The following is a 27,199-nucleotide window of genomic DNA, read 5'->3' as shown; positions in this document are numbered from 1 at the left end:
CGTCAGTCAGCGCCGCCAGTAGCCATGACGGCGAGTGTGGAACACTCTTTTTTGCCTGTTGGCGTCACGTAGCACGTGAACTTATTACGAGCTGGCAGCTGACCAATATATATATATATATATATATATATATATATATATATATATATATATATATATATATATATATATATATATATATATATATATATATATATATATATATGGTGTGTGTGTGTGTGTGTGTGTGTGTGTGTGTGTGTGTGTGTGTGTGTGTGTGTGTGAACTGAAAAACCACAAGGTTGCGCAAAGCTCCTCATTGTTTCGCCTTGACTGCACAGCAAGTCAGCGAAAATTCAAAAGGGCGCCTTTTCGCCGTCGCCTAAGGAAGCGCGCTGCGATTAATGCAGGCCATTCAACTGTCCGTCGTAGATTTGAGTAATTACGCTTGATACAACTTCGTGCCGAAACGCCAACATTACTCAGACTATGCAACTTAGGAACTTGCCTCCGATATTGCCGGGAATTAAAGCTAAATGCGGCACAGAAGCATAGCGGCGTCGGCGTTGACGGCTCCTCACTGGAGGTCCAGAGAAGCTTCGTGCAATCTTGTGGTTGTTCACTTCGGAAAATTTTTTTTTCGCTTAAAACAAAAATAACTCTGTTAAATGTTCCTCTACGGATTGGCAATAAGGCATACTGTACAAAGCTGTATAGGATGTTTTTTACTTGGACCGCTACACTGAGGTCGAAACGCTTTTTTTTTTAACATTGTCAAAGTTTAGCCACAAGAATTCTGTTTTATTTGCTTGCCTGTATATTTATCAGATAGTATATGCACCTACAAAGCCCGCAATGCGAATATGTTCTTGACCAGAGAATAAGTGTTTTTCATTAAAAAAATGTTTAAAATGCTGCATTTAGCGACTCTTTCTCATTGCGAAAAATAAATTGAAACGAAAATGCATCAGTTATTAGAGTCATGAAATAACGGTGCTTTGAGATTATTTAAAAATTGTTTCCTAATAATGGCTGAAAGCAAAAGTTTTGCATTAATTATTTTGCCCAACGCAGTTTCAATTCCGCGCGCAAAGTTCGAAGCGCCTTCACGGCGTGGCAAAATCTTTCTATGCGAGCTGCCGCTTCAATAACTATCTCCAAGATCCACATACATTAGCACGATTTTTTTCAGCGGAAAGGGAGATCCATCGGCTTTCTTGCTATCTGATGCTTCTGAAAAGAATTCTCAGCAAGACACTTTTGCAAGCTTTCCTCCCTTGCATGGCGCTCTTTTAACCGACAAAACAGAACGCAGCTATGTTTTCCATGCGTGCGCAAATTCCGCTCTCCGAAGTTCCTGCTCCTACACCACGAAGTAGCGGAGAGAATGTACTCTAGAAGAACTTTTTCCTGGGCGAGTTGGTGCCTAAGTTTGCTAAACATGTTATTCCTGGCTCAATGCTTGAAACACGAAGAAAGGACAGAGAAATCGGCGCCCCTCTGTCTCTCTTCTCTGTCCTTTCTTCATGTTTCAAGCATTGCGCCAGAAATAACGTGTTTAGGAAAGAATGTATTCTTTCTCCGGTGCCTGCACACGCACACAAAACAAAAACGGCACCGCTGTACCACCGCCTTTTCCTGACGACACATTATCATGCCTGTTATTATCACCTTTGGGCAAAACGGTCATCGCAATTCTTCGTCACGTTCACAAAAATGAACTGTGACTATTGCCTGCCGCAGGTGTTACTGAGAAAATTGGAGGCGCCCTAATCCTTGACTTAGCGCGTCGGCGGTCGCGTGCCTTGGTGTATTCCTTGGGTTTACTTTGTGCTTTGTAAGCGCGGATCTTAGAGGCCACGTAGAAAGGAGTGCATTATTGAGATCGGCTCCGCCACGTGCCACAACGATGCCAGCCGTTCACAAGAATACCGCCTGCTCTTTCAATGAACTCGTTCAATTAATTTTCGTTATTTATTCTTACAGTTAATTGGCCTTAAGTAAGCTTATGCCCCCCGATATTGTATGTATCCAACATAGCTCTTAACCGGAACCAGAACCGTCGATTACGTAGCAGTTTTATTTTTTAAAACACATTCTCTGAATGTTCGGTAAACCGGAAGTTAGTGCTCGACCGGAAGTGCTTGGAAGAGAAATAAGAGCGTCACCGGTGCTCCTGCTATTAATAGCGTTCAGGGAGCAAGTACAACATGTTGGCCGCACTAGGGGCCCCGCTCCTAAAGAACAAGCGCCGGCATTGTGAAAATTTCAATAAGAAAGCAACTGATTCGCGAAAACGGCGCCTATTCCATGCAGTATCGCAAAATTGGGATGTAATCAAGTGCTCTCTTCTGGGAAGATCAAATCGAACAGGAACCCATTTCCGTTCGATTCTTTGTCCGTTCGTGCTTATTTATAAACAAGATGCAGAGCGCAACGTAACCAACATACTCCGCCGCCGCCATCGCATTCTGTATGAAAAATAAAACCCTATCAAGAAACACCTATGGAATGAATGTTCTCGGCAGGCGAGCTTAATAGTCGCTGCCAAATATAGAAAACCCACTTAGCAAACAAAATTGTTTCAAGTCGCTTAAGTAGTGAAGAAAGAACGCGCCAACTTAGTAGTCAGCGCTTTCCATTCTACTATACGTCCGTTGGTTTACAAGTGTGCTGCTAAACAAAAAGTGATAGGCAACGCTTTTATTTAGTCCATTTAGCTGCGATTAAGTAGGTGGTGGCGGCTGTAGGCGGAGTCGGCTATTCATTTTCTGTGGCGTGGTAAATGAGCCCGAGACGATGCGAATTTTGAAGGTGAATATGAGTAAAAAATGCAGCAGTATATACGTCAGTTTCTGCATGAAAAAACACATGCAGTCCGCAGAGGAAGCAATAGGAACAGAAACAAGAACATATGCGACTTCAGAAACAAAAGAAAAAGCACATACTCCGCCGCAGCGCTTCACCGATATAAAAGTAAGCAGAGTCAGTAACGTTTAGACAGATCTCATTTCCTAAACTGTCATAGCGCGTGCATCACTGTGGGACTTTTTTCCCTGGATGTCATAAACGGCAGAAATTTTTAATAACGCTCTCGTATACGTCTGGAGTGTATAGTCACGCCTAAATGCTCGTACGGTTAGTATCATACTTATTTTGCTTGAACTAGAAAGTGCGCTACGTCTTGATCAACCCTGTCAACCTTGTTCACGAGTGCATTTGTCCTTCGTTTTGTCCTGCAATACTCTTCCTTGGGAAGGGACAAACTAACACGCCGCGACATCAGCTGCTCAGAGCTTCGCTTTTCCATATAGACTTCAACTAGTACGCCTACGAATGTCCGAAAGCAAAAAATGTCGTACGGCCTATTTGTGCACCTAAAACATGACCAAATGATTTACAAAGCAAAGACATCGAATCTATGTAACAAAGACGCTTGAATTTCCGAGAAACCTTGAATATAGTAAAAAATGATATAATAATATGGCCATCCCCTCGCTAGCGGTTCTCAGCTTTAAGACAGAAAACTTACTAGTCCATGGAAGAGGGGGTAATTTTAAAAAATTCCGCTAGCCTGTCGCATGTAAGACGCAAGAGAGGGCCACGTTATCCGCAAACGTGAGATTAGAGCCTCAATCATGAGCGATTGTGGCAGAGTGCTTAGGACGCATTCTCTGTTATATAGTTGTGTAAAAGCGGTGCGCCAAGCAACAGAGATCGTTCATCGAGTCACTTTAGGGAGTTACTGAATACTTGCAGTTAACTTAAGCAGGGCTGCTCCCGAATGGTGACGGCGAAGGTGGGGAAATCGAAAGGAGGCTGATGGGGAAGAGGATCCCGTATTGAAGCATTTTTAGCTATATTTTACATTTCGCACGCAAATCAATTTTAATATATGTTCATTAGTGACACCAAGGTAATCGCTAAAGGGACCAGCTTCGAGCTTGTTATATTCTACACCGTCAAGCACGAAAACATTTTCTCGACATCTTGTTGACGAGTGCCTGCGTGTCGTTCGAGCAGTGCGGAGTACATGCTTCTAATGGAGAAATAATAGGAGCACCGCCCGTATGAGCAATATGCGCGCTCTCTTGGCCGGAACCACTTCGAGCACACAATTAACGGTAAGTAAAATGTGTCAACCGAATCGCTGCAAAATCTTCGGTAGGTATGGCCACCGAGTGCGTCCGTCTGAATGTCCGATTCTCCCTAATTTACTGCACTCGAATGCATATTGATTCACTATTGCAATGGCTGATAGCACATTGTGTGAACTGCGCGGGTGCAGCGGAACAATCGCGCACCTTCTCTGCGAGTGCAGCCGTTTTAACTCCGAAAGAGCAGTGCTCTCAGCCGTACTAGGTCAACTTGACAACATCCCACTCAGAAAACAACATTTTCGGGCACTGGCCCACCTGGACATCAAATCGAGCCGCTATGAAGGCATTGCTGCGGTTTCGTAGAAAAACCGGACAGAACGACACGTTGCGACAGTTCAGTGGCTACGTTGATGTGTTGCTTTTAGACAGTGCTATTATCATGGCTTTGAAGTGTCGTTACCGACTCTTCCTCTTCTCTTTCATTCTTTTACATCCCCTTTCCCCTCCCCGAGTACAGGGTAGCCAACTTTTCTCTGCCTTTCTATCTATCGCTCTTTCTTTAATTTGTTCTTGTGCAGATTCGCAGCTGGCCCCAAGGCAATCACCATTCTTACTGTCCTTGTGTTTACCCCTTCTGCAGGTCTCCGCATTCGAGTAATCCGGCTCGTAGTGAAGATCGTGGCATGCCTTCTCTACGTGGGCCGAGTAGCGTTGGACAGGGGGCCCCGGTACGCCACCTGCTACCAGTGTCCCCTGCGCGTCCAGAACACCTCGCGCTACACCGACGAAGCCGTGCGGAACGGCGCCATCAACTGGTACGCACCGAACATACAGTTTTCTTGTTTGCTCCGCCGAGGGCGCAGCTTTTCATCGTTGCCCTCTTGTGGGCGAGGACACCACGCTGCCCGCTATTATAAGTTCGTTGTTTTCCGCAGTATCCGTTGAACCTCTTTAGAGAGACATGACAAGTAGAAAATCTCAAATGCAGTTCACCTGCGCGTACAAACCAACTACTTGCCGTTTCAACGACGCTTTCATCCAGTTAAATAGCACGTTTTATTTCATATTAATGTATGAATCTGAGCTAGTTAGTGAAGCACTTGCAGAAAACAAAGCTAAATTACAGCGGCCTAGCAAAGAACCTATACTGGTGTGTCCACTTAGCGCTGTTCAGTAAGTGTGATATTGAGCGAAAAATCACCCAACTCACTCAGTGGTAAAGAGATTTTGTCGACCCATCATGCAACACTGGCCTATATTTGAAATATGACTGCGTTAAAAACAAGCTAATATTATTATTTAGGTCAATTTAAAACTTATAAGTGCGCGGCGTATCTTGTTCAGCAAACTCGCCGTGGTAGCTTAGCAGGCCGGAGTATAGCGCTCCTAAACTCGGAGTCATGGGTTCGATTCCCGGTCACGGCGGCCACATTTCGAAAGGGGCAAAATGCAATAACACCCGTGTACTTTGATTCAGGTGCACGTTAAATAACCCCAGGTGGTTAGACTTAATCCGGACTCTCTCGCTAAGGCGCACTTCATAATCATCTGGCGGTTTTGCACGTAAAACTGCAGAAATTACTATTTATTTTGTAATAAAACTAACATGTCAATTTGACCACTTGTCGCGAAATAGACCCCTGTGACACGTCGGACACGTCGCCAGCGGGCTTGCACTTAAGGCCCTACAGCCAATTATCAAAACAATTTGCGCCCGTCTGTGGAAGTATTGTCGCTTACCAGGCCGTGTACATTTTTAGTTCGCACCATATAGGCGAGGATGGCCTTGCTGCAGGCGTATAGTTCGATGGCAAAGAAGTACTATGGGCGGCAATAATGCGGCTGAATGTTGTATGCGGCCTTTGTGCAGGTAAAGATGCGAGATGGTGCAAAGGTACCCTGGCAAGGTGTCGAATATGCACCCTGAGGGTATCAGTGGTTACGTATGTTGACACAGGATGGTCTCCTGCAATGCCGATTGTTGCCGCATCGACCCGAAGTGCGCCTTACCATACCAGGAATTACGATGAAAAGAAGAATGTCATCGGTTGCCCTTAAACAGGCTGCACTACTGTATTTACATGAGGTGTACATTGGTCACACCCATATTAACACTGATGGTTCAGTTATGACTACAAGCTCAACCGCCGCCGTAATAATTCCAGCAAGAGCTATCACAATATAGCTCAAAATGTTTCACGCAACCTCAACTACAGCTGCTGAACTAGTAGCGCTCCGTGCTGCTCTTCAATTTGTCATGGAGCAGACACCTAATTCGTGGTCTATATATCTTCTGCGATAGCAAAGCAGCCCTCCGAAGTCTACCCTCCGCTTTACGTCTTGGCTCACATGAGCAGCTCGTCGCGGAAATCAGGCAAATCCACCATGAAGCAATAGAAAAAGGGCACCGAGTAGTATTCCAGTGGCTGCCTAGTCACTGCGGCATTCAGGGAAATGACCAAGCGGATGCAGCTGCCCGATCCGCTCATGACGGTGTCAGCAGTGTCATCATTCCCCTGTCAAGATCGGACGCCGCAAGAGAACTTCGTATGCTAGCTCGTCGCATAACGTTGGACTTGTGGAAGCCATCATCTACATTTACAAGTGCACGGCTGCATGCCTTGGACCCTGATCTTGAATTACGCATCCCGTCCACCTTATCACGACATGACTCTACCCTGCTGGTCCGTCTATGGCTTGGAGTGGCCTTCTCAAATGCCTATTCGTATATTATTGGAATGGCTGAGAGCCCGTCGTGTGAAGTCTGCGGGTGCAGCGAAACAGTCGCGCACCTTCTCTGTGAGTGCATCCGCTTCAGCTCCGAAAGAGCGGCCCTCTCAGCCGCACTAGGCCAGCTGGACAACCGCCCTCTCACGGAGAACAAAATCCTAGGGCCCTGGCCTACCCGGTCTTCAGCACGAGCCGCTCTGAGGGCGTTGTTGCGGTTTCTCCACGCAACCGGACTCAATGTCAAACTGTGACTGCTGGAAGAAAATGGTGCTGTGTAGTACTTGGACTGCGGTTATGACTACGTTTTGTTTTGTTTTTTTTTGTTGTTGTTGTATTTTGTCGCGTGCTGTCGTCACAAACTCTTCTTCTTCTCTTTCATTCTTTTACATCCCCTTTCCCCTTCCCACGTGCAGGGTAGCAAACCGGAGACTGCTTCTGGTTAACCTCCCTGTCTTTCCTTTCTCCCTCTTCTCTCTCTCTTTTTTAGTTCGCATTAAAAAAAATTGGCCGCGTATTTACGTGCTTCGCTGAAAATGTCGAAAGACGATAGTCTTCTGCCATTTATGTTTTGCCTTGCTTCAGACAGCGCCTCCTCTATGTTGAATCGGCTGCATCTGGCTGGCAATGATAAAATAGAGGAGGCGCTGCGTGAGATATGGACGCCATCTGGCAGTGGCGTCGGGAAACATGAGCTTTTGCAGAACCCAGGGCCACTTCCAGGAGGCAGCACCATATCGTCGGCAGAGGGCTTTTTCGTGCACAGCGTCGCATTTTCAGTGCAGCCTAAGAAACACTGGCAGAGGGCTTTTTCGTGCATAGCGTCGCATTTTCAGCGCAGCCTAAGAAACACTAAGGGTATTTATAATTACGTATCTATGTAGTTTCTAGTAAGGGAACACACCACCTAATACTTGCGTATTGATGTTGCGCCTCAGATATGCGTAATATTTGCTTTTTGATCGACAATGTTCACAAGTATGAACGCAGCTACCAGTTCAAGGTGGCTGGGCGTTCAGCAAGTGCTTAAACTTTAGCCGGGCGGCTGAATCGTGTGACAGACAGACAGAAAACAGACAGACCAAACTTTCTGCGTTCAAGTATCCCAAGAAAGACTATCGTCTTTAAAAAAATTGGCCGCGTATCTGCGTGCTTCGCTGCAAATGTCGCGTAAAGACGATAGAAGAGGCGCTGTGTGAGATATGGACGCCATCTGGCAATACGTCGGGAAACATGAGTGCTGTGTTGCGTGCTGGTAGTCCCGGCGCAGCAGCAGGCGAAGACCGGCGGTGACCAACGCGACCGGCGGGGACGCCAGCCAGCCCGAAAACGCGGTTTGGCGCGAAGCGCTGAAGCAGAGAAACGTCCGCACTCAACGAGTACTCTCCACACTTTTATTTACACGTCGCCTGGGTAAAACAGGAACGCCAGAGCGGCGCCCACAACCGGCAGACTGAAGGCCGCCCACAACGCTGTTTTTTCGTTTTTTAAATATTTTTTTTCACCTTCTTGGCCTTCTCAAAACTAAAGTTTTTCAACACCAACCCATGGCATTCGTACAGTGCAATACAGAACCGAAACCGAAACACAACAATGAGCTCGTGCGAAGGGCACGGAGGAAGGCAAATTTCAGCGCAGTCGCATTTTCAGCTTTGTTGAAACAGCGCTCACTAGACGACGACGAAGTAAAAGAAGGCACAGGACAGGCAGCGCCTGTCCTGTGCCTTCTTTTACTTCGTCGTCGTCTAGTGAGCGCTGTTTCAACAAAGATGAACGCATACCAGCTCGCTCAAGCTTCCATTCTTATGCATTTTCAGCGCAGCTTAAGAAACTAGGGTCCTTAAAATTACGTATGTATGCATTTTCTATTAAAGGAACACGCCACCTAATACTTACCTAGTGATGTTGCACCTCAGATATGCATGATATTTACTTTTTGATCGACAACGTTCACAAGTATGAACAGCCGTACCAGTTCAAGACGGCTGGCCCTTGGGTAAGTGGTTAAACTTTGGCCGAGTGGCTGAATCGAGGGACGTGCCGACAAACAGAAAGACAGACAGACAGAAAGACAGACCAAAATTTCTGCGTTTAAGTTCCCCAAGAAAGACTATCGTCTTTAAAAAAGACATCATTGCGGAGTAACACCGAATGCCAAACTTCATGCATACCTTGCCCCCCTTCCCTGCTCGTCCACCAACTGAGCGCAGTCTATCATTACGCTGTCTTAGAAGGGGAATAGCGAGTGTGAATAAATTCCGGGAGTCCAATTGTTAAAAAAAGAAAGAAAAAAACAATATATACAGATGGGCTAGGTGGGGAACCATGATATTGATGAAACAGCCTACAAAAGACACAATCACAGTTGCAATCCAGCTCTTGTGTTTGCGTTTCCTTTACGTGTGCGTGAATCTGTCTCTTTTTTTGCGCGCTCCTTCAACAAAAAATAAAAATACATCTACCTTGCTTCTGCCTGGGACACCTTTAGTAGATGCATAGTGCGTGAGGTTTTTTTTTATAGAAGCACTGTAATGAGAATGCTACACTTTGTTTTACTTTTATTTATTTATTTATTTTGCTCACAGATATATGTATATATCGGCGCTTGAAATGGCTGGTTGTCGGTGTTTGTTATGCGATAAGAAAAGTGGGACCATATTAAGGCTCCTTTGAAAGTGCGATTTCGCGAGTGGAATGGGGGCGTTTTCCCAACAGCCACTGCGCAGGGGCAATTACGAGCCACCGTGCAACAAAGAGGAAGGCACCACGTGCCGTTTTGAAAATTTCTTCCTCTAGTCTATCGACCCACTTTCATAAAGTTCTTTTTTTCCGCAGCACCTCAATCTATAGCGCTTATCAAGATTGTTGCAGACGAACTCGCAAAGCATTCGGCCAGAGCGGTAATAGCACATTCCACGTGGCAATTAACATATGAACGATGAGCGCCGACTATGGTTGCAGCTTATCCGCTGCCTTTAAACGGGGAGATTTGCTGTTTATTTCTTTGCATCAATAATTAAATACAGCTCCGGCAACATGCGCAGAAACGCGTACCCGCTACTTCGGTTCGTGCAAGGAGATACGTGACGAAACGCCTGATAATTTCTAAAATTGTGGGGAAGAGGAAAAAAAAACCTTAGAGGAGGGAAAAGAAAATTATCGTGCTTTGCTTGCTAATTGATTGATGAAGTAGAGAGTCTGCGGAAATTTCATCTCGTTGAGAACAATAATAATGAAGCATACGACCAATCTAGGAGAACAAAGCACTTTACAACGAGACGTTCCGGGCTCCGCAAGGGGGCCTTCTTCATCATTGTGAATGTTCTAGTTGTGAGGGCCCGAAGTATGAAGCTTCAAAATACCTTCACCTCATCCGGCGACTGTTCTTTCTTCACTACTGGTTGGTTGTTGGAGATGAAAGAAGATCAAGGTTTGGCGTTAGTGCGCAAGTGGACTCAGAGCTGGACGGAGACAATTTCAAGTGAAAGTTGAGCGCACGGTTCCCTTCATTGCTTTTAAGCAATAAACTGCGCCTAGTGTATATGTATGTAAAAAAAAAGGGGCAAATATGCAAATAGAGCTGCTATGCTGTGTAGCTTTAACTGCCCTTGTAACGCAGTACAGCTCTACTTATAGAATGCTCCCGCGCATCTCTAAACGCAAACGAGATATTACAGATCCCCTAAAGAATGCGGACGAGTGTCGCACATTCGCTTGTTGTTATACCTCGAAGAAGCTAAACCTGAGAAACTGCTTCACATTTATTTTCAGGCGCAACTATTTCTCTCCCTATTTCTGTCGTATATGACCCGCCACGGTGGTCTAGTGGTTGTGGTGCTCGACTGCTTACCCGAAGGTCGTGGGATCGAATCCCGGCCGTGGCGAGCGCACTTTCGATAGAGGCAGAAATACTTGAGGCCCGTGTACTAAGATTTATGTGCACGTTAAAGAACCCCAGGTGCTCGAAACTTCCGGAGCCCTCCACTACGGCGTCTTTCATAATCATATCGTGGTTTTGGGACTTTAAACTCCAACAATTATTATTATGGTCATGTATGTGCGTGTTTGTGTGTACGCGTGGGTGTCATTGCAAGAACGATAGGAGCGCATCTATTCTCGTCGTACTCGTTGCTGACGCTTTCTGTGTACAGTCTTTTAACAATCTGTTTAGGTATTTTGGAGCAGAGTGGCGAAAGAAGAAAAACCAAGTGTAGTTTACCAAATTCGCTTTCTTGTCAGTATTTTGTTTTAGGTTTAATGCATTGTTCTGCTTTGTGTTTGCAGGGATGCCATATTTTGGGTGGAGCGTCCCTTCGTGCTTTGGTGCATCCAGGTACGTACCTTAAATACTGGCGACATTCTTCGGCCGCTCATCCATTGTTTCACGATCCAACTCGCGCGGTCTGAGAGGATTGGTGGTCTCTTATGTTATCGCCTGAGGGTCTCTGAGCGGTGTTCGCTCAAGCAGCAGCCGAGCAATATAATTAGAATCGTTTAAATACCACTCGTGTACGCTAAATTACGAGTGTTGAAGTTTGCACTTAAATGCGTAGTTTTTCCGGTCCGCTGACAGCCAATTGTTATTTCATCTGGCTGACAGGAAAAGCTCCTTCTCAGTACAGTGTGAAGCTAAAGCAAGAGTACCTTTGTCTGTTTTTGTGATTATGAGACCTTCCCTTTAGATGTAGAAAGTGTACCACTGATCTACTAAGTAAATAAATATACACCGCCCTAATTATCCCGCTTTGGCTAAGATTCACGAATCAGGAAGGCGAACCGATTTACTCGAGCGGAAATCCGCTATAAATGGAAACTTTGAAAAAAAGAGTGTTAATAGAAATATCGACGTGCTGGACTATTCTACAAGAGAAATCAACGGTGATTAATTCCTCATAGTAAGAAACAATGTAAACAAGCCTTCCTAACCAGGACACGTTTTTCTTTTTCTCCTTACAGTGCAGTTTTCATCGCGAAGAATTGGGCGCTTTATTCTTTTTCTTTTTAATGTGCCTCCGCGTTGAGCACATATCGATGACATTTGTTTCATTTCATGAAATACACAAATATTGAACAATATAAAATGAAAAAATAAAATCTCCCCAGCGCTTTGTCGCAATTTCTTAATCGACGACTTTGACGGTATTAATAACAGTAGTCTTCGGCAATCGAATGGCATGACATTGGAGTGCGAAGCCTCGCTTAAGAGCCCCCCCCCCCCCTTCTAAACATATATTACCTTCCGCTGCCTCTTTTTTTTTCTTCTATTTCCTTTTTCTTGCAGCAAATGTGAAATTTCGGCATACGGCAACGTCCGAGCAGTAACGCTGCAAGCTCATTTGTATATAAGGGCTCACTGCTCATTCTGTTGACGTCAAATTGCGAGTTTCTTTAACAAAGAAGACAACTGCTGACGCGTGTGCCCTTTCAAAAGCCAGAAACTGTTTGTACTTGGTGACTAATAAAAGTAGCAGCGACGTTGCTGCTTATTTAAGTGGCACCGTTGAACGAATAAGTAGACATATCGTCCTTTTGTTATCGTATTGCAGGCAGGTCATTGACCTGAGGCGTCTAATTTTCTCGAGATACTTTTTTTTTAATAAAGAAGAGAGGAGAACTCCCACTTGCAGGGCGCGGCTTTTGACAGGCCCTCGCATTCGGAGACAAAGTGGATTGCGCAAGAAACCGGCTTGCGCAAAACGTGTGACAGCGGCGGCGGCGGCCCCCCAACGTGCGACGAATAAATTAGCCTCGCTAAAGCTGCAGCTCTGACGCCTTAATTTTCTACATGCGCAAGCTACCAATTTCGGATGCGATCCGACCGCCGGCTTGGTAAACGTGGCGGCATACGCAGCCGGTTTTAGTAGTGCGCATGGTTCATTTTCTCCCCGGAAGCGGGATCGAGGTTCCTTTTTCGAGCACGCATGTGCTCGGCACAGACACACCACAAACACGCGCACGCTGTCTTTGTCTTCTTATAGTGAGCCCTAATGCACAATCTAACCAAGTGCGGGCGGCTGCATTATACAGCCGGTCGCAAGCTACCCTATCTAATCTAGCGTGTAACAAAGTTAGTTTTGCTGACTGTCCTTTCGTTTCGCCTTGTTTAGACTGGAGCCCACGCACCCAAACAATAAAAAAAAGAAAGACTGAAGAAGAGAAACTGGCATTTCCGGCACATTATGAACAGTGTTTATTCGAACTCTGACGCAGCACGCGAACGTAAAAGTGCAAGAAAAATTTCACCCAGCGTCATTGTTGCGACATTGTCACACCTATAACTGCGTCATCGCCAAAAACAGGGTAACTCGATAAACGGCTTCAGGTGATTTCTGCGGTGTATCTTCTTCCCGAAATTAGCGCTTCCCTCCGCTCCGATAGGCTGCTTTATTATGGCTCTGCAAATGGCCTTTGAAATTACCCGAATAGAATTGTACGAAGGGCTCATTTGCTCAGCGAATCAGTGCTATAGGTCGTTTTAACACATTCTAGCGCATAATAGTTAGCTTAATGTTAAGGAGTGCGCTTTCCGAGACCGATTTCTCCCGAACGGGGCCCATTTGTTCCAACTGAATTTTTAAATACGAGCTGAAAGTGAGCGTTGTTTTCTGTTTCCTCGGCTAACTTTGGAAACCTTGTATTCTTAATTTTATACCACGTCACCATCTGTACTCCATCTCACCACTACCGTTCAGCACTACCAAGGCTACGGGGTGTAAGCAAGCCACACGCTTGCGCAGCAAGACATAGTTCCAGATATAATTACCTTATAATTGACAGGGTTGAGACATTTGCGCTTGTTTGGCACGTGATCGATGCTTGATATGTTTATTCTTCTTCGCATTTATGTCGAGTGCCTCTCATTGTTGTGTCAGTAACCGCTGGTAACTGTGGTTACAAACCAACATGGCAGCCCCCATGCAGACGCGACCGCCCGTTTCGATCCGAACTTGCTACTCGACCAATGCGCGGACAGCAACACATGAACGGCGCCTAGAAGAACTTGTTACTGGGCTAGTTGGTACACAACTTTGAGAAAAAATTTAGGCGCCTAACACCACACTCTTTTCCTGTGCTTCGTTTTTTTTTTCTGGTGGTGCTTAGGCGTCTAAATTTCTTCTTAAAATTAATGGTGAAGTGAGCCATCGCTTTGTGCCATCTCACGCTGAGGACAAAGCATCAGGTACGTTTTGTCGTTATTTGCGAGATCAGCTGTTTTAGCGACGCCTGCTAAGCCTAACGCCCCGAGAAATTAATAATGGTTCATGGAATGAGCGCAATATAGTCACGAATACATCGCTGTCGAAGCCTCTTAGAGGCGAGGTAACGGTCAGTTCAGTTTCTTTTAACTTGCCAAACAGTGGAGCGATTCTATTTTTTTTTCTGCAGTAAAACGTTCTTTATAGACTCCAGCTTACAATTTCCAGCTAACTAAAATTCGCAATGGGGCCAGGTGACGTCCTCTTTAAGCAATATTCACTTAGTGCGGCAAGCTGCCTCGTTTGTCAGCAAACCTGCGTTATGTCGGTGCCAGGGTTGCCAGGTCTGGCTACTTCGCACAATTCGACTACTTTTTTTTAGGCCGATGGCGGCAAAAAAAATGTTTTGGCTACTTGGCTACGTTTTGGCTACTTTCTTTTCCCCTTGACTTGAGCCAAATTATCAATATTTGGTGACGTCGCAGTCGCTTGCGTTCGAGCATGCGGCGTCGAAATATGGCATGCTTCCAGCTCCTGAACTTGAATTAGGAACTTACATTAGAGAAAAGAAAGGACAAGGGTGTCAATGCAGGCTAGTTTGTATTTCATTGCAGGTTTTTGGGTGTAGCGCCGCGTACGAATTGGTAAGAAAGAAGATGACAGGAAAGAGGCGCACTCGCAACTGAACGTTCGTTGAGGGCGGTGCCTGAACGAACGTCTAAGGGAACATAAGGGCACGTTAAAGAGTGGTACGGGAAGCAACTTGGCACTTCATTGCATAAAACAGTGCGCGTCAGCCCACTGTGCACCTGAGCTGGAGAAGACGCGAGTACTTAAAAGATATAGAAGAAAACAAGAGCGTGAGTTATTTGAAGCATATGTCATCAACAATTTGGGCAGCAGATGCATCAGCAAGCCGTCTCTTGATCTATTTTCATGTGAAATAGACTATCTCGATGATTAGTGCGGTAGGCCATTTTATCTGGCTTTATCTGGTTTTACTATGTGGCAGTGTTAGAGGTAACACGTGGTGCTTTTCATAGCTTTATATTTGCAATCGACGCAAAATAAAGTTCAGTTGCGAGTGCGCCTCTTTCCTGTCATCTTCTTTCTTACCAATTCGTACGCGGCGCTACACCCAAAAACCTGCAAAAAAGAAAGGATTTTAGATGTGTTGCCGGAACCCGGGAAAAATATAGTTGCACGGGGCCTGTTTTTTTCAGACCACCTGTATTCCTGAACGCGACTTTAAAAAAGGGCGATCGATTAAGGCTCGGCATGCCGGGCGCTCTGCACTCATCGACATCAGAAATCGGATATCCGACGAATTGCTTGCGTCATTTCTTAGGATTATGTACGGATTGCGACTCGGAAATATTAACCGCTCAGTCTTCGTTATCACGCAAGAAGTGATTGCGAAAGTGACTACAATTTATGCTTCAGTGTCATTATCCCAGAAACTGTGATCTTCAGTATCATCATGCCGTACTCAATTTTATTGTCGCCACAAGGCTGTTGCTTCTTATTTCTGTACTCTTAATACAAGTCACGCAAGAAGCGTGAAGAGAATGTCTCTAGAGAGCTTTGGGTTCGTAGCGTTTGCGTTGTTTTGTGCGTACCACTGTAACGAAAAAACAGCGCAAGAGGACAGGGACGGCAAGGGCACACACATGTTCGTACGCTGTTTTACATATATCAAGTGTGTACCAAAGAGGTTGGCCTATGACGCAAGTGTATAGCGCCAAACGCTAACGGAACCCTATTCAGGACCCTATTATAAAACTTCTTATATTTTCAACCGCGCGAGAAAATTCGTTTTCCTGCACGGAATCATTGCAAAGTCGGCAATTTATTCTTGACTCTCAGCAATTCTGATTTTTTTAAGGATTCATGCTGCACTAATTCAAATTTTCGCAAAAAAAGCTTTTGCATTCAGTCATGTCAATAAAAACGTAACCATTTTTTTCACACCCGCGTAGCTACTTTTGGCTACTTCTACAGTCTTTGGCTCAATTTGGCTACTTTTTGGCTAGTTTTTACAACTTCTTGGCTATTTTTTGTCTTTTCGACCTGGCAACACTGGTCGGTGCCATTAAAAAAAAAAAGTGAAGTTCACCATCTATGTTGTTTCATTTTACACCTCTTAGATTGTTTCCATGAGAGACGGGATGTTTCTGAACACCCGTCAATACAACGCTGACGGTGAGGCTCCCACCTCACCTCATTCACGGCCACTTTTCTCCTGTAAAGCGTGCTCTGTTGCATTTAGAGTCTGACAAAGGGGAAACATACGTTCGTGTTCAATTGTCAGGCCTTTCTCGAGCATTGCAAGCATAACCAGCGCGGGGATCGCAAATCACACGATGACAATCGTATCTCCAGTATATCGAACGGCTGGCGATCAAACGTTTCCGGTATATCGAATCCAGCGCGCCCTCACTCTGAGCCGAGGTCCCATGCTCAAAAGCCTCTGTCAAAGACGCACTGCCGGCAACGTCACCGGCATGTGACTTTTGTAACTAATTAATAAATCGCGATATGTACTACAAGATAAATAATTACAAAGCAATTTGTAATTATTGGCTAATTAACTTCAGTTAGCGTGGTTTTGATACTGATTCACGGCCGCCACAATTAATACGTTACTTTCGCACAATTTTCTTTTTTCGTCGAAAATCTTTCTTTTTTTTAACCCCTTCCGCATTTCGGACGAGCCAAGCTCGTCCTTCCTGAACTGTCCCCAAACCGTTTTCGACGATCGTAGCTCGTCCGCTTGACGGACAAGCTTTTCGTCTTCGACAGAATGACTAAAATTTTCAGAATGATGAAACCACCCTCTGTAGGATGAAAATTTCTAACGACATTCTTAGAGTTGTTTTCTTTTTAATTTTAATTATTAGCAGGGAACCGACCTTTTTTTCTATGAGTAATTAACAATAACTTCATTAAGCTCATTTGACTTCGTTTGTGCTGCAATTCTTTGTGAGCAGCAAGAACATGCTTTTTAGAAAAGAGGAATTGAATACTAACCTTAAAAAAAATTACCAGTTTAAGGAGAGAACTTCTCAAAATATCAACACGGTTAAGGAGCTAATATTACTTAAAGCTTTCGTAGAAATACCTGGTATAATAAGTCCACAGAGAAAAAAATCTCAAGTTTTCTTTAAATTACGCGCCAACTCGCTGTTAAGGCGAATCCTCCCATATCAATGCAAAACTACCTTATTTCAAGCCGTCTACCAGCCTAACATTTGTTTTTCCCTGTCTGCTACTTTCAGACTATTCTGGCTATCATAAGTTTCTCCGAGGCCTGTCTGGTTGTATATCTCACCTACAAGGTAAGCTGTCCATTGACACTTTACTGATTCGCATTTCCAATGGATACCACACTACGTCATTAGGAATTGTTTGCTGACAAAAGCGCATTCATACAGGTGACCACTGCGAACTTTATTCGAAAGCAGCGGAGATAAAAAATAAATCAGCTGCTATATTAATTTTTTATCATCATTACGTGATAAGCAGGGACCTGTTCTGTAGGGGAAAAAATTGCTATAGCCAGTGAGCTACCACGGCCGATGTCATAATGATCATAGGGATAACAGTAACAACTTCGAAGGCAGTAGCCAATAGCCACTGTTGGCCATGAATTGGGCAGCGTACAGCACTGTGCTATGCGCTCTTGTAAGCTTCATAAAAAGTTTCAGATTTTTCATCTTTAAGGTTACGGTACGCAAACCGCCTGACGTAACAAAGAAACCAATCCGGTTTACAAAAAAAAAGAGAAAACATAAGCTCGATTTGACACTTTGGGCAAGCAAAGGCTCTTTAGGTGACCGAAAGACTTCAATATCTGAAACTCCTTACTGTCAAATTTTTCTAACGTTCCGACTGGTGGACCAGCGTTTGTCACCTGCCGAAACGTTAAAAGAGTACACTGTTCAAGAACAATGTTCTGCGCCCTATTATATTTTCTCTTGATTGTATATGGAAGCCTTCCACATTGCGCGCCGCAGCAGCAGCAGCGGGGTAAAATATTTCTAAATAAAGTGGTGGCGTTCCCTGTCAACGTTTATAAAGGCAAAAAATAATGCTATAAGCAGTAGGGAAAACAGTTCACGAAAAGCTCTAAAGGTTTAACGCGCTGTCACGCCATTCGAAACTACGCGACGCTGTCTGCAATCATGAAACAGAAGAAACGCCGTCAAAACAATGCCTCACAATTAAGAGAAAGAAGAAACGATTGCCCAATTTATATGGTTTTCTGAGCTGGTATTTTCATCGTACATATATAAGCTTGGGAAACTTATTCATTATGGCCGACCGTAAATAAACAATGCGTGGGTTCGTTGGAATTTACATCTGCAGGCCGTAAGGTCAATGTCGTATAAAAGCAATCAACTCTTGCATATTGTGTGGAACAGTCAGGAACTCTTATGTTAGAACGAAATTCTTCTTTCTATTGTTCATAAACCTTGGTGTTTGCTATCAATAAAGCACTCTTTCTGTGCGTTTCACTGCTCGACTAAAAGAAAACTCAGCGGCAAGATTTACGACGGCATGTAGTCTCAACCAAGCTGCTAACTCTGTCGTTCTTTTTGTTTTTATTTCCCTCTTTCTCTCTCTTTCTTCTCTATTGTATGCGCGCATCAAGTGCACTGTCAGGGGGTTCTTAGAGCTTCATTTGTCGAATACAAAGACACAGCTCTAGCATTAACGGGTGTGAGTCGAATATGGTATACTTATCATGATGTCAAGTAGGCGCAATCCTCTACATCATTTGTAGCGGTGGCTTATAATGGGAGAAAGAAACGAAACGTTAGGAGCATACTTGGACTCGTACATATATAATTTGCTACTGTGCGCATAAACAAACATGGTGCGGATGCAGGAACACAGAGAAAAGTTTCCAATGGCATAATAATAATGCACCAGGAGGGCTAAATCTACACTCTTAAAAAAAGTTAGTAAAAAAGTAGTAACTGCAAGCACATATGTAGTAGGCTAACTGCGGCGGTTAATAACTTTCTTGGACCGTTACTAACCTTTTGCTACCTCTTTACAACCTACGTTAGTAAACAGTTAGTAGCGCAACCGTTGCTAACTTTTTGCTACCTGTTTACTACCTACGTTAGTACATGGTTAGTAAGTAGAAGCAAACAACTGCAGCCGTTACTAACTTTCTTGGACCGTTACTACCTTTTTTCTACCCGGCCATTAACTACCTAATCTAAAATTGTAGTTGGTACCTATTGTATTAATTTATAACTGGAATTGTCTCGCGATATCATTTTTAATCGGAAGCTGGCGAAGAAAATGTCCATGGATCAAATTTCCTTTTTAAAATTACACAACCGCCATTTCAAAGCATCATTCTGCTATTCTGAAAACGGAGGAGCAAAATTTAATGAACTTTAAGCAAGCGCTATGCGTGTTTTAGTACACAATATAAATTCCAACAAACAAGCATGACAGGCGGTTGGGAAAGAACCCCAGTTGGTCAAAATTAATCCGGAGTCCCTCACTACGGCGTGTCTCATAGTCATATCGTAGTTCTCGCACGTAAACCCACCGAAATGATTACTGTTATCTTTTTACTACCTACGTACTAGTCCAGGGATCCATTCAAATGCACTGAGGCTATGTTGGTAAGTTTAGCACCTTGTCTCGGCCGCTGTACTAAATGCTTTGTTGTGGCAGTTTTATAACAAATAGACATGACATATTGTGTGTGTTTTTTTTTACTGCGGTTGATTAAAAGTCTTGTGCTACGTCCCCAAGCACATATAATCAGGTAGTAGGGTACAGTACTCTAGGTCCACGTTTTTGATAATTCATCCGGAAACAGAGGTAATCACCAGTACCAGACATGCATGTCCAAGGTAGGGACTATAAATACTCCTGGAGTCGCTTATGAGGTACTGTCGCGTAGTGAACTTGTTACGTCTGTGTATTGTTCTCGTTCGTGATACTCCACGCAAGATTAACCGAAGTTGATGTCGTAATGTGTCCTTATGAATTTGACCGCTGTTAACAATGGGCCAATAATGTGGTAAAATGAACACGTTAGTGTCGGTTACTGCCTCTTTTACAACCTTTATTTTACTACCTATTGTTAGTAACGGCTATAGGGTAGTAAAGTTACTAGTTGCTGTTAGTAACGGCAAAGGTAGTAACAGTTACCACCCTTGCCGTTACTAACTGCCCTTACTAACATGTTGTAACATATGTGACAAGCAATTACTACCCGAAAGTTAGCAAGTACTACTACCTTTTTTTTTTTTTAAAGAGTGTGTGTATGCGGGTGAGTCATATGCGTAGTTTTTCTTATATCACCGTCAGACACCCTACAAGCTATCACGCGTGAATATAAGTGAGCGTAGTTTCTTTCTTTATGACGCGGCAAAAGTCGAGAAAGTACGCCGAATAGACCGTAGAAGTGTAGCAACGAAGTAACGCGTTGCGCTGAAAGCATGGCACCGTGTAGCAAAAAGAGAGGGGGAAAAAAAATGAACAGCGAAATTCACGTTCTCATGGTTGCTATGATTGAAAGTTTTGCAAAATTCATCTATTATGCAGCATTTTGGTAAACTTGTTTGAGCCAGAACAAAAGTAAAGGTAAATACTAAAATCCACATTCGCGGTATCTTAAGTTGCTCCATACCTCTATAAAAATTCAGCGTCGTTATGTCGTAGTTATGTCGCCTACTATTAAAACGGTACAGCGCTGTGTAACCCGTATCTGTCGTTCGCGAACCTGTGACCGAGCCCGTCGTACGTAGGAATGAACGGTGACTGGCCACGCGATGTCGGTGTTCTGGTCAGCCTCTGTAGGCTGAGTCATGGAAGCCCATTCCTTCGGCTAACACTACGCATTCAAATTCTGAGACGCATAGGCTAAGCCTCAGCCTGCTTATAATGGGCAACATTATTCAATGAAACAAGGCTACTGAAACCATTGGTCAGGAGATATATTTTTTTTAATTTTAGCATTTTGCACTTTAAAACCACTATGTTCTATGAGGCAGACTGTAGTGGAGGACTCCGAGTTAAATTTTACCGCCTGGGGTTCTTTAGCGTGTGCCTACATGTAAAATAAACGGGTGTTCTTGCATTGCACCCACATCTAAATGCGGCCACCGTGACTGGCAATCAAATCCGCGAACTCGAGCTTAGAAGCGCAAAACCTTAGCCGCCAAACTACCATGGCGGGCACATAGCATGTTTGTATATGGTGTCGCTGTTCGTTAGCATAGGGACAGACCTGTTGTTGCAGATATGACATCATCATCATCATCATCAGCCTGTCTACGCCCACTGCAGGGCAAAGGCCTCTCCCATGTTCCGCCAATCAACCCGGTCCTGTGCTTTCTGCTGCCACGTTATACCTGCAAACTTCTTAATCTCATCTACCCACCTAATTTTTTGTCTCCCCCTCACGCGTTTGCCATCTCTTGGAATCCAGTCAGTTACCCTTAATGACCACCGGTTATCCTGCCGACGTGCTACGTGGCCGGCCCATATCCATTTCTTCTACTTAATTTCAACTATGATATCCTTAACCCTCGTTTGTTCCCTGACCCACTCTGCTCTCTTCCTGTCTCTTAAGGTTACACCTATCATTTTCCTTTCCATCGCTCGCTGCGTCGTCCTCAATTTAAGTTGAACCCTCTTTGTAAGTTCAACTTAAATTGAGGATGACGCAGCGAGCGATGGAAAGGTATGACAGTTGTGCAGATATGACAGATATGACAGCAGATATGACAGTTGTGGGTCAATACGATGTACTATAGTTAATTAACTTCAGACCTCATGAAATAAGTTTGAATTGAAAAAAGGAATTTTCCTGCGCTAATCTAGCTTTGCGAATGGAAGCTGAGAGCGGCTGAAGTCTGCAGTAGTTTTCACACTGGCGCGTGATCTTAGCAATAATATGAGCCAGATCACACAGTGACCTCCCCCCCCCCCCCCCCCCCAAGCACGCGACAGCATTAGCAAAAAGAATCGATAACTGGGCTAGCTGGCAAAGGTTATAGTATATATATATATATATATATATATATATATATATATATATATATATATATATATATATATATATAAGTGTATACACTTCGTGTATACACTTAAAAATCACGTACAACGTCGTGTCAGCGAACATTTAAAGCGTAAAATTTTCGTCGCTACAACTGTACGCATGTATTACATGTATGCGCACCTTTCAAATTGTTTCCAGTTTAACAGCACGCACGAAAAACAGACAATCGTCAGCGAACGAAGTGAGGACACTTACACGTCAAAAGTGATCCCAGGCGTCTTCTTATTGCGATTTGTGCAGCCATAAGCGGCGATTTGTCTTCTTATTGCGATTTGTGCAGCCATAAGCGACCACCGTGGCGGGGCAGCGATGGCGTAGTGGTAGAGCATCAGCTTCGCATGCAAGAGGTCCGTGGTTCGAATTCCGGTGCCGGACAATTCCCAACCGGATTAAAAAAAAAAAAAAATCCGCGTGATGATGGAATTGTGTCAAAAAGGCCTGGGGTGCAGCCTCACTGGCGTCCACAGCCAACAATGCACTCCCTCACCAGAGCAGGATTGGCCACCCTGGTGTAGTACTTGGCCACTACCTCCCACATGAATACACCAATTAACCCTCGGCCCTCAGTCCCCAGCGGCTGCGAAGCAACTGACCAAGGCGGCGGTCAGACCTGCGACGCAGCAGAGGGTGCTAAGAATCTCTGGGTACGGACAGGCCGCCATTGGAATCTGAATTTGGCTACGTATAACGCTAGAACTTTATCTAGTGAGGCGAGTCTAGCTGTACTATTCGAGGAATTAGAGGGTGTTAAATGGGATGTAATAGGGCTCAGTGAGGTTAGGGGGCCACAGGAGGCTTATACAGTGCTGAAGAACGGACACGTCCTATGCTATCGTGGCTTAGCTGACAGAAGAGAACTAGGAGTGGGGTTCCTTATTCATAAAGATATAGCTGGCAATATAGAGGAATACTATAGCATTAATGAGAGGGTGATAGGTATCGTAATTAAGTTGAATAAGAGGTACAAGATGAAGGTGGTACAGGCCTACGCGCCTACATCCAGCCATGATGATCAAATGGTTGAACGCTTCTACGAAGACGTAGAATCAGCAATGAGTAAGGTAAAGACACTGTACTGATGGGCGACTTTAATGCAAAGGTAGGCAAGAAGCAGGCTGGAGATCATGCAGTTGGGGAATATGGCATCGGCTCTAGAAACGCCAGAGGGGAGTTACTAGTAGAATTTGCAGAACGCAACAATTTACGCATCTTGAATACCTTCTACAGAAAACGGGCTACTCGTAAGTGGACGTGGAGGAGTCCTAATGGCGAAACTAAAAATGAAATAGACTTCATAATGTGCGGCCACCCGGGCATTGTACAGGATGTGGAAGTAGTTAACAGGATCCGATGCAGTGACCATAGAATGGTAAGATCTAGAATTCAACTTGACGTGAGGAAGGAACGGCAGAAACTGATACGCAAGAAGCCGATTAATGAACTAGCTCTGAGAGGGAAAGTTCAGGAATTCAGAGTTTCACTTCAGAATAGGTACGCGGCTTTAACCGAGGAAACCGACCTTAGCATTGACGCAATAAATGATAATCTGACTAGTATCATCAAGGAGTGTGCAGTGGAAGTCAGGGGTACAGTCGTTAGACAAGACACTGGCAAGCTATCCCAAGAGACGAAAAACCTCATTAAGAAACGTCAAGCTATGAAAGCCACAAATGCAACAGACAAAATAGAGCTGGCGGAGCTTTCGAAGTTAATCAATAGGCGTAAAGTAGCCGACATAAGAAAGTATAATATGCAGAGAATTGAGCATGCTCTAAAGAACGGAAGAAGCCTCAAAGCTATGAAGACAAAACTGTACATAGGCAAAAATCAGATGTATGCATTAAGGGACAAGGAAGGCAAGGTCACAAACAATATGGATAGAATAGTTGAGGTAGCGGAAGAGTTCTACAGAGATCTGTACAGCAGCCGAGGCATTCAGGATGATAACGTAAGAAGGAGTAATAGCGCAGAGGAATCTGACATCCCACCAGTATTGACAGGAGAAGTAAAGAAAGCCCTAAAGGGAATGCAAAGAGGCAAAGCAGCTGGTGAGGATCAGGTAACATCAGACCTATTGAAAGACGGTGGAGAGATTATGTTGGAGAAACTGGCCACCCTGTACACGAAGTGCCTCTCGACGGGGAGGATACCGGAATCTTGGAAGAATGCCAACATCATCTTGATCCATAAAAAAGGGGACGTCAAGGACCTGAAAAATTACAGGCCCATAAGCTTACTGTCCGTTGTCTACAAGCTATTTACAAAAGTAATTGCTAACAGAATTAATACGACATTAGAGTTCAATCAACCAAGGGACCAGGCAGGATTTCGTACAGGATTCTCAACAATAGACCATATTCATACTATCAATCAGGTGATAGAGAAATGCGCGGAATACAACAAACCCTTATACATAGCCTTCATAGATTACGAGAAGGCATTTGATTCGGTGGAAACATCAGCAGTCATGCAGGCACTGCGGAATCAAGGCATCGACGAAGCCTATATAAACATAATGGAAGAAATCTACAGCGAATCCACAGCCACTATAGTCCTCCATAAAGAAAGCGACAGAATCCCATAAAGAAGGGTGTACGGCAGGGAGACACGATCTCTCCAATGTATTCACCGCGTGTTTACAGGAGGTTTTCAGGGCCCTAGATTGGGAAGAGTTAGGGATAAGAGTTAATGGAGAGTATCTCAGTAACCTACGATTCGCTGATGACATTGCATTGATGAGTAACGCGGGAGACGAATTGCAGCTCATGATTACTGAACTGGATACGGAAAGTAGAAGAGTAGGTCTGAAAATTAATATGCATAAAACTAAAGTAATGTGGAACACTCTTGGCAGAGAACAGCGCTTTGCGATAGGTGGCGAGACACTGGAAGTTGTAAAGGAGTACGTCTACTTAGGACAGGTAGTAACCGCGGAGCCGAACCATGAGAGTGAAATAACTAGAAGAATAAGGATGGGTTGGGGCTCATTCGGCAAGCATTACCAAATCATGAATGGTAATCTACCTCTATCCCTCAAGAGGAAGGTATATAACAGCTGCATCTTACCGGTACTTACCTACGGAGCAGAAACCTGGAGACTTACAAAGAGGGTTCAACTTAAATTGAGGACGACGCAGCGAGCGATGGAAAGGAAAATGATAGGTGTAACCTTAAGAGACAGGAAGAGAGCAGAGTGGGTCAGGGAACAAACGGGGGTTAAGGACATCATAGTTGAAATCAAGAAGAAGAAATGGATATGGGCCGGGCACGTAGCACGTCGGCAGGATAACCGGTGGTCATTAAGGGTAAACTGACTGGATTCCAAGAGATGGCAAACGCGTGAGGGGGAGACAGAAAATGAGATTAAGAAGTTTGCAGGTATTACGTGGCAACAGAAAGCACAGGACCGGGTTGATTGGCGGAACTTGGGAGAGGCCTTTGCCCTGCAGTGGGCGTAGACAGGCTGATGATGATATATATATATATATATATATATATATATATATATATATATATATATATATATATATATATATATATAATATATATATATATATACACACATATATATATATATATATATATATATATATATATATATATATATATATATATATATATATATATATATATAGGAAATGTGCTACTTATCGCCTGATCGCCTGGAGATATATATATATATCTTGAAGACAGCACAAATAGGACAAGGACACCAGAAGAATCAACACAGTGGTGTGTCCTTTATTCTTCTGGTGTCCTTGTCATATTTACGCTGTGTTCAAAATGTTAAAGCATTATGAGAAAAAAATGGCTCTGAAATACTGCGGGGATTGGCTGCGTGGCAACTACTTAGACACTATAAGCAATTGTGCGCATACGGCTGTACTGACTGCCACACTTGTCTATATTTTGAGGCAGGGACATTGCAGACAAAAGAATATTGAAAAAAAAAAAAGGCGTTAAGCCCGTTTGTGCTGAAGGTACGTTTCGTTTTCATTTTTCTTACTCCTCAACGAAGAAGCCCTTACAATGCAGGGAGCCACAGCACTGAAGCCCATGTATAGCTCTTTTACAGCAGAGCTGTTATGCCCACCGTTTGTCTAGTCCGCGATGTAGACAAGAAATTATCACCATCATGCCGGCGCTGCCACGTCAAACCTATTTAAGCATAGCTGTGCCTAGTTAAGCCAAGTTAATCGTAGCCAAGCCGAATTAATCCTAGTTACATGGTAATACCTAATTAGATAAGCATAATTAGGCTAAAGAAGTCATATTCTAATTAGGCATGATTAAACCAAGTTGATATTCTGGTGTGCCCAATCATGCCGAGCTCGGCAAGATGAGCCGAGCTAAGCCTAATTAAGACTGAGCCTAGTCAGTGCTATTCAGGCTAAATAGCTAATTAAGTATAGGTTGACTTGGGATGCAAGCTAATCGAGACCAAGCCTCATCCATGCAAATTAGGCCAGGTAAGCTAATTAGCCTAATCGGTCTAATTGAACTATAATTAGACTAGGTTGACTTGAAATGCAAGCTATCGAGACCAAGCCTCGAATATGCAAATTAGGCCAATTATGCTAAATAGCCTAGTTAAGCTAATTAAGATAAGGTAATTAAGCTGCTTGGTGCGATAACCGATCGATACCCAGCCAGTATTCGTGATTTACAATGTGATCACGTGAACAGTTCGCCCATCGGCGTGTGAAGTCAAGCCGGGACCAGCCGAATGCTCTGCTCCAGCCTTGCGCGACTCGGTGCAGGCTTCACAAACTTTTTTTTATTGAAAATTTATACGCGGAGTTTGTACTTCTGAGGTCGAATTCCATCCAGATGTTTCCGTTCATTCAAACAAAATAAACTGCTATGCGAAGCATCGGCTATATACGGGAAAAGCTATTCGGCAACTTGGCATGTGGCGGGGCGTTCGCGAGGTTGTAAAAAGTATTTCGATACGGCCGAAGAGAACATAGCACAATCCTAGCATGTACAGTATAGAGATGTTGCGAAATCTCCGCCAGAGTGGAGAAGAAAGAGAAGGGACATGGTTTCCACATTTACAGATTTGTAGTGTCGCTATACCTACCCAGATTTATGGTCGA

The 27,199-nt window shown here is 44.1% G+C and overlaps 1 protein-coding gene across 5 annotated transcripts in view; it reads left to right on the top strand.

The window, feature by feature from the left end:
* LOC119378124 (potassium channel subfamily T member 1) overlaps positions 1-27,199 on the top strand; it is a 613,885-nt gene that overhangs the window by 499,328 nt on the left and 87,358 nt on the right. For all 5 annotated transcript variants that reach the window (XM_049415516.1, XM_049415515.1, XM_049415514.1 and 2 more), the window contains exons 3-5: positions 4,720-4,894; positions 11,091-11,139; positions 17,281-17,340. In XM_049415516.1, coding sequence (XP_049271473.1) covers positions 4,720-4,894; positions 11,091-11,139; positions 17,281-17,340 — 284 coding nt within the window. The remainder of the gene's footprint in view (positions 1-4,719; positions 4,895-11,090; positions 11,140-17,280; positions 17,341-27,199) is intronic.

Source organism: Rhipicephalus sanguineus, chromosome 1 (assembly GCF_013339695.2).
Source record: "Rhipicephalus sanguineus isolate Rsan-2018 chromosome 1, BIME_Rsan_1.4, whole genome shotgun sequence".
Classification (NCBI taxonomy): Eukaryota; Metazoa; Arthropoda; class Arachnida; order Ixodida; family Ixodidae; genus Rhipicephalus; species Rhipicephalus sanguineus.
The sequence above is the reverse complement of the archived record's forward strand: the minus strand, read 5'-3'. Positions and strand labels throughout refer to the sequence as shown.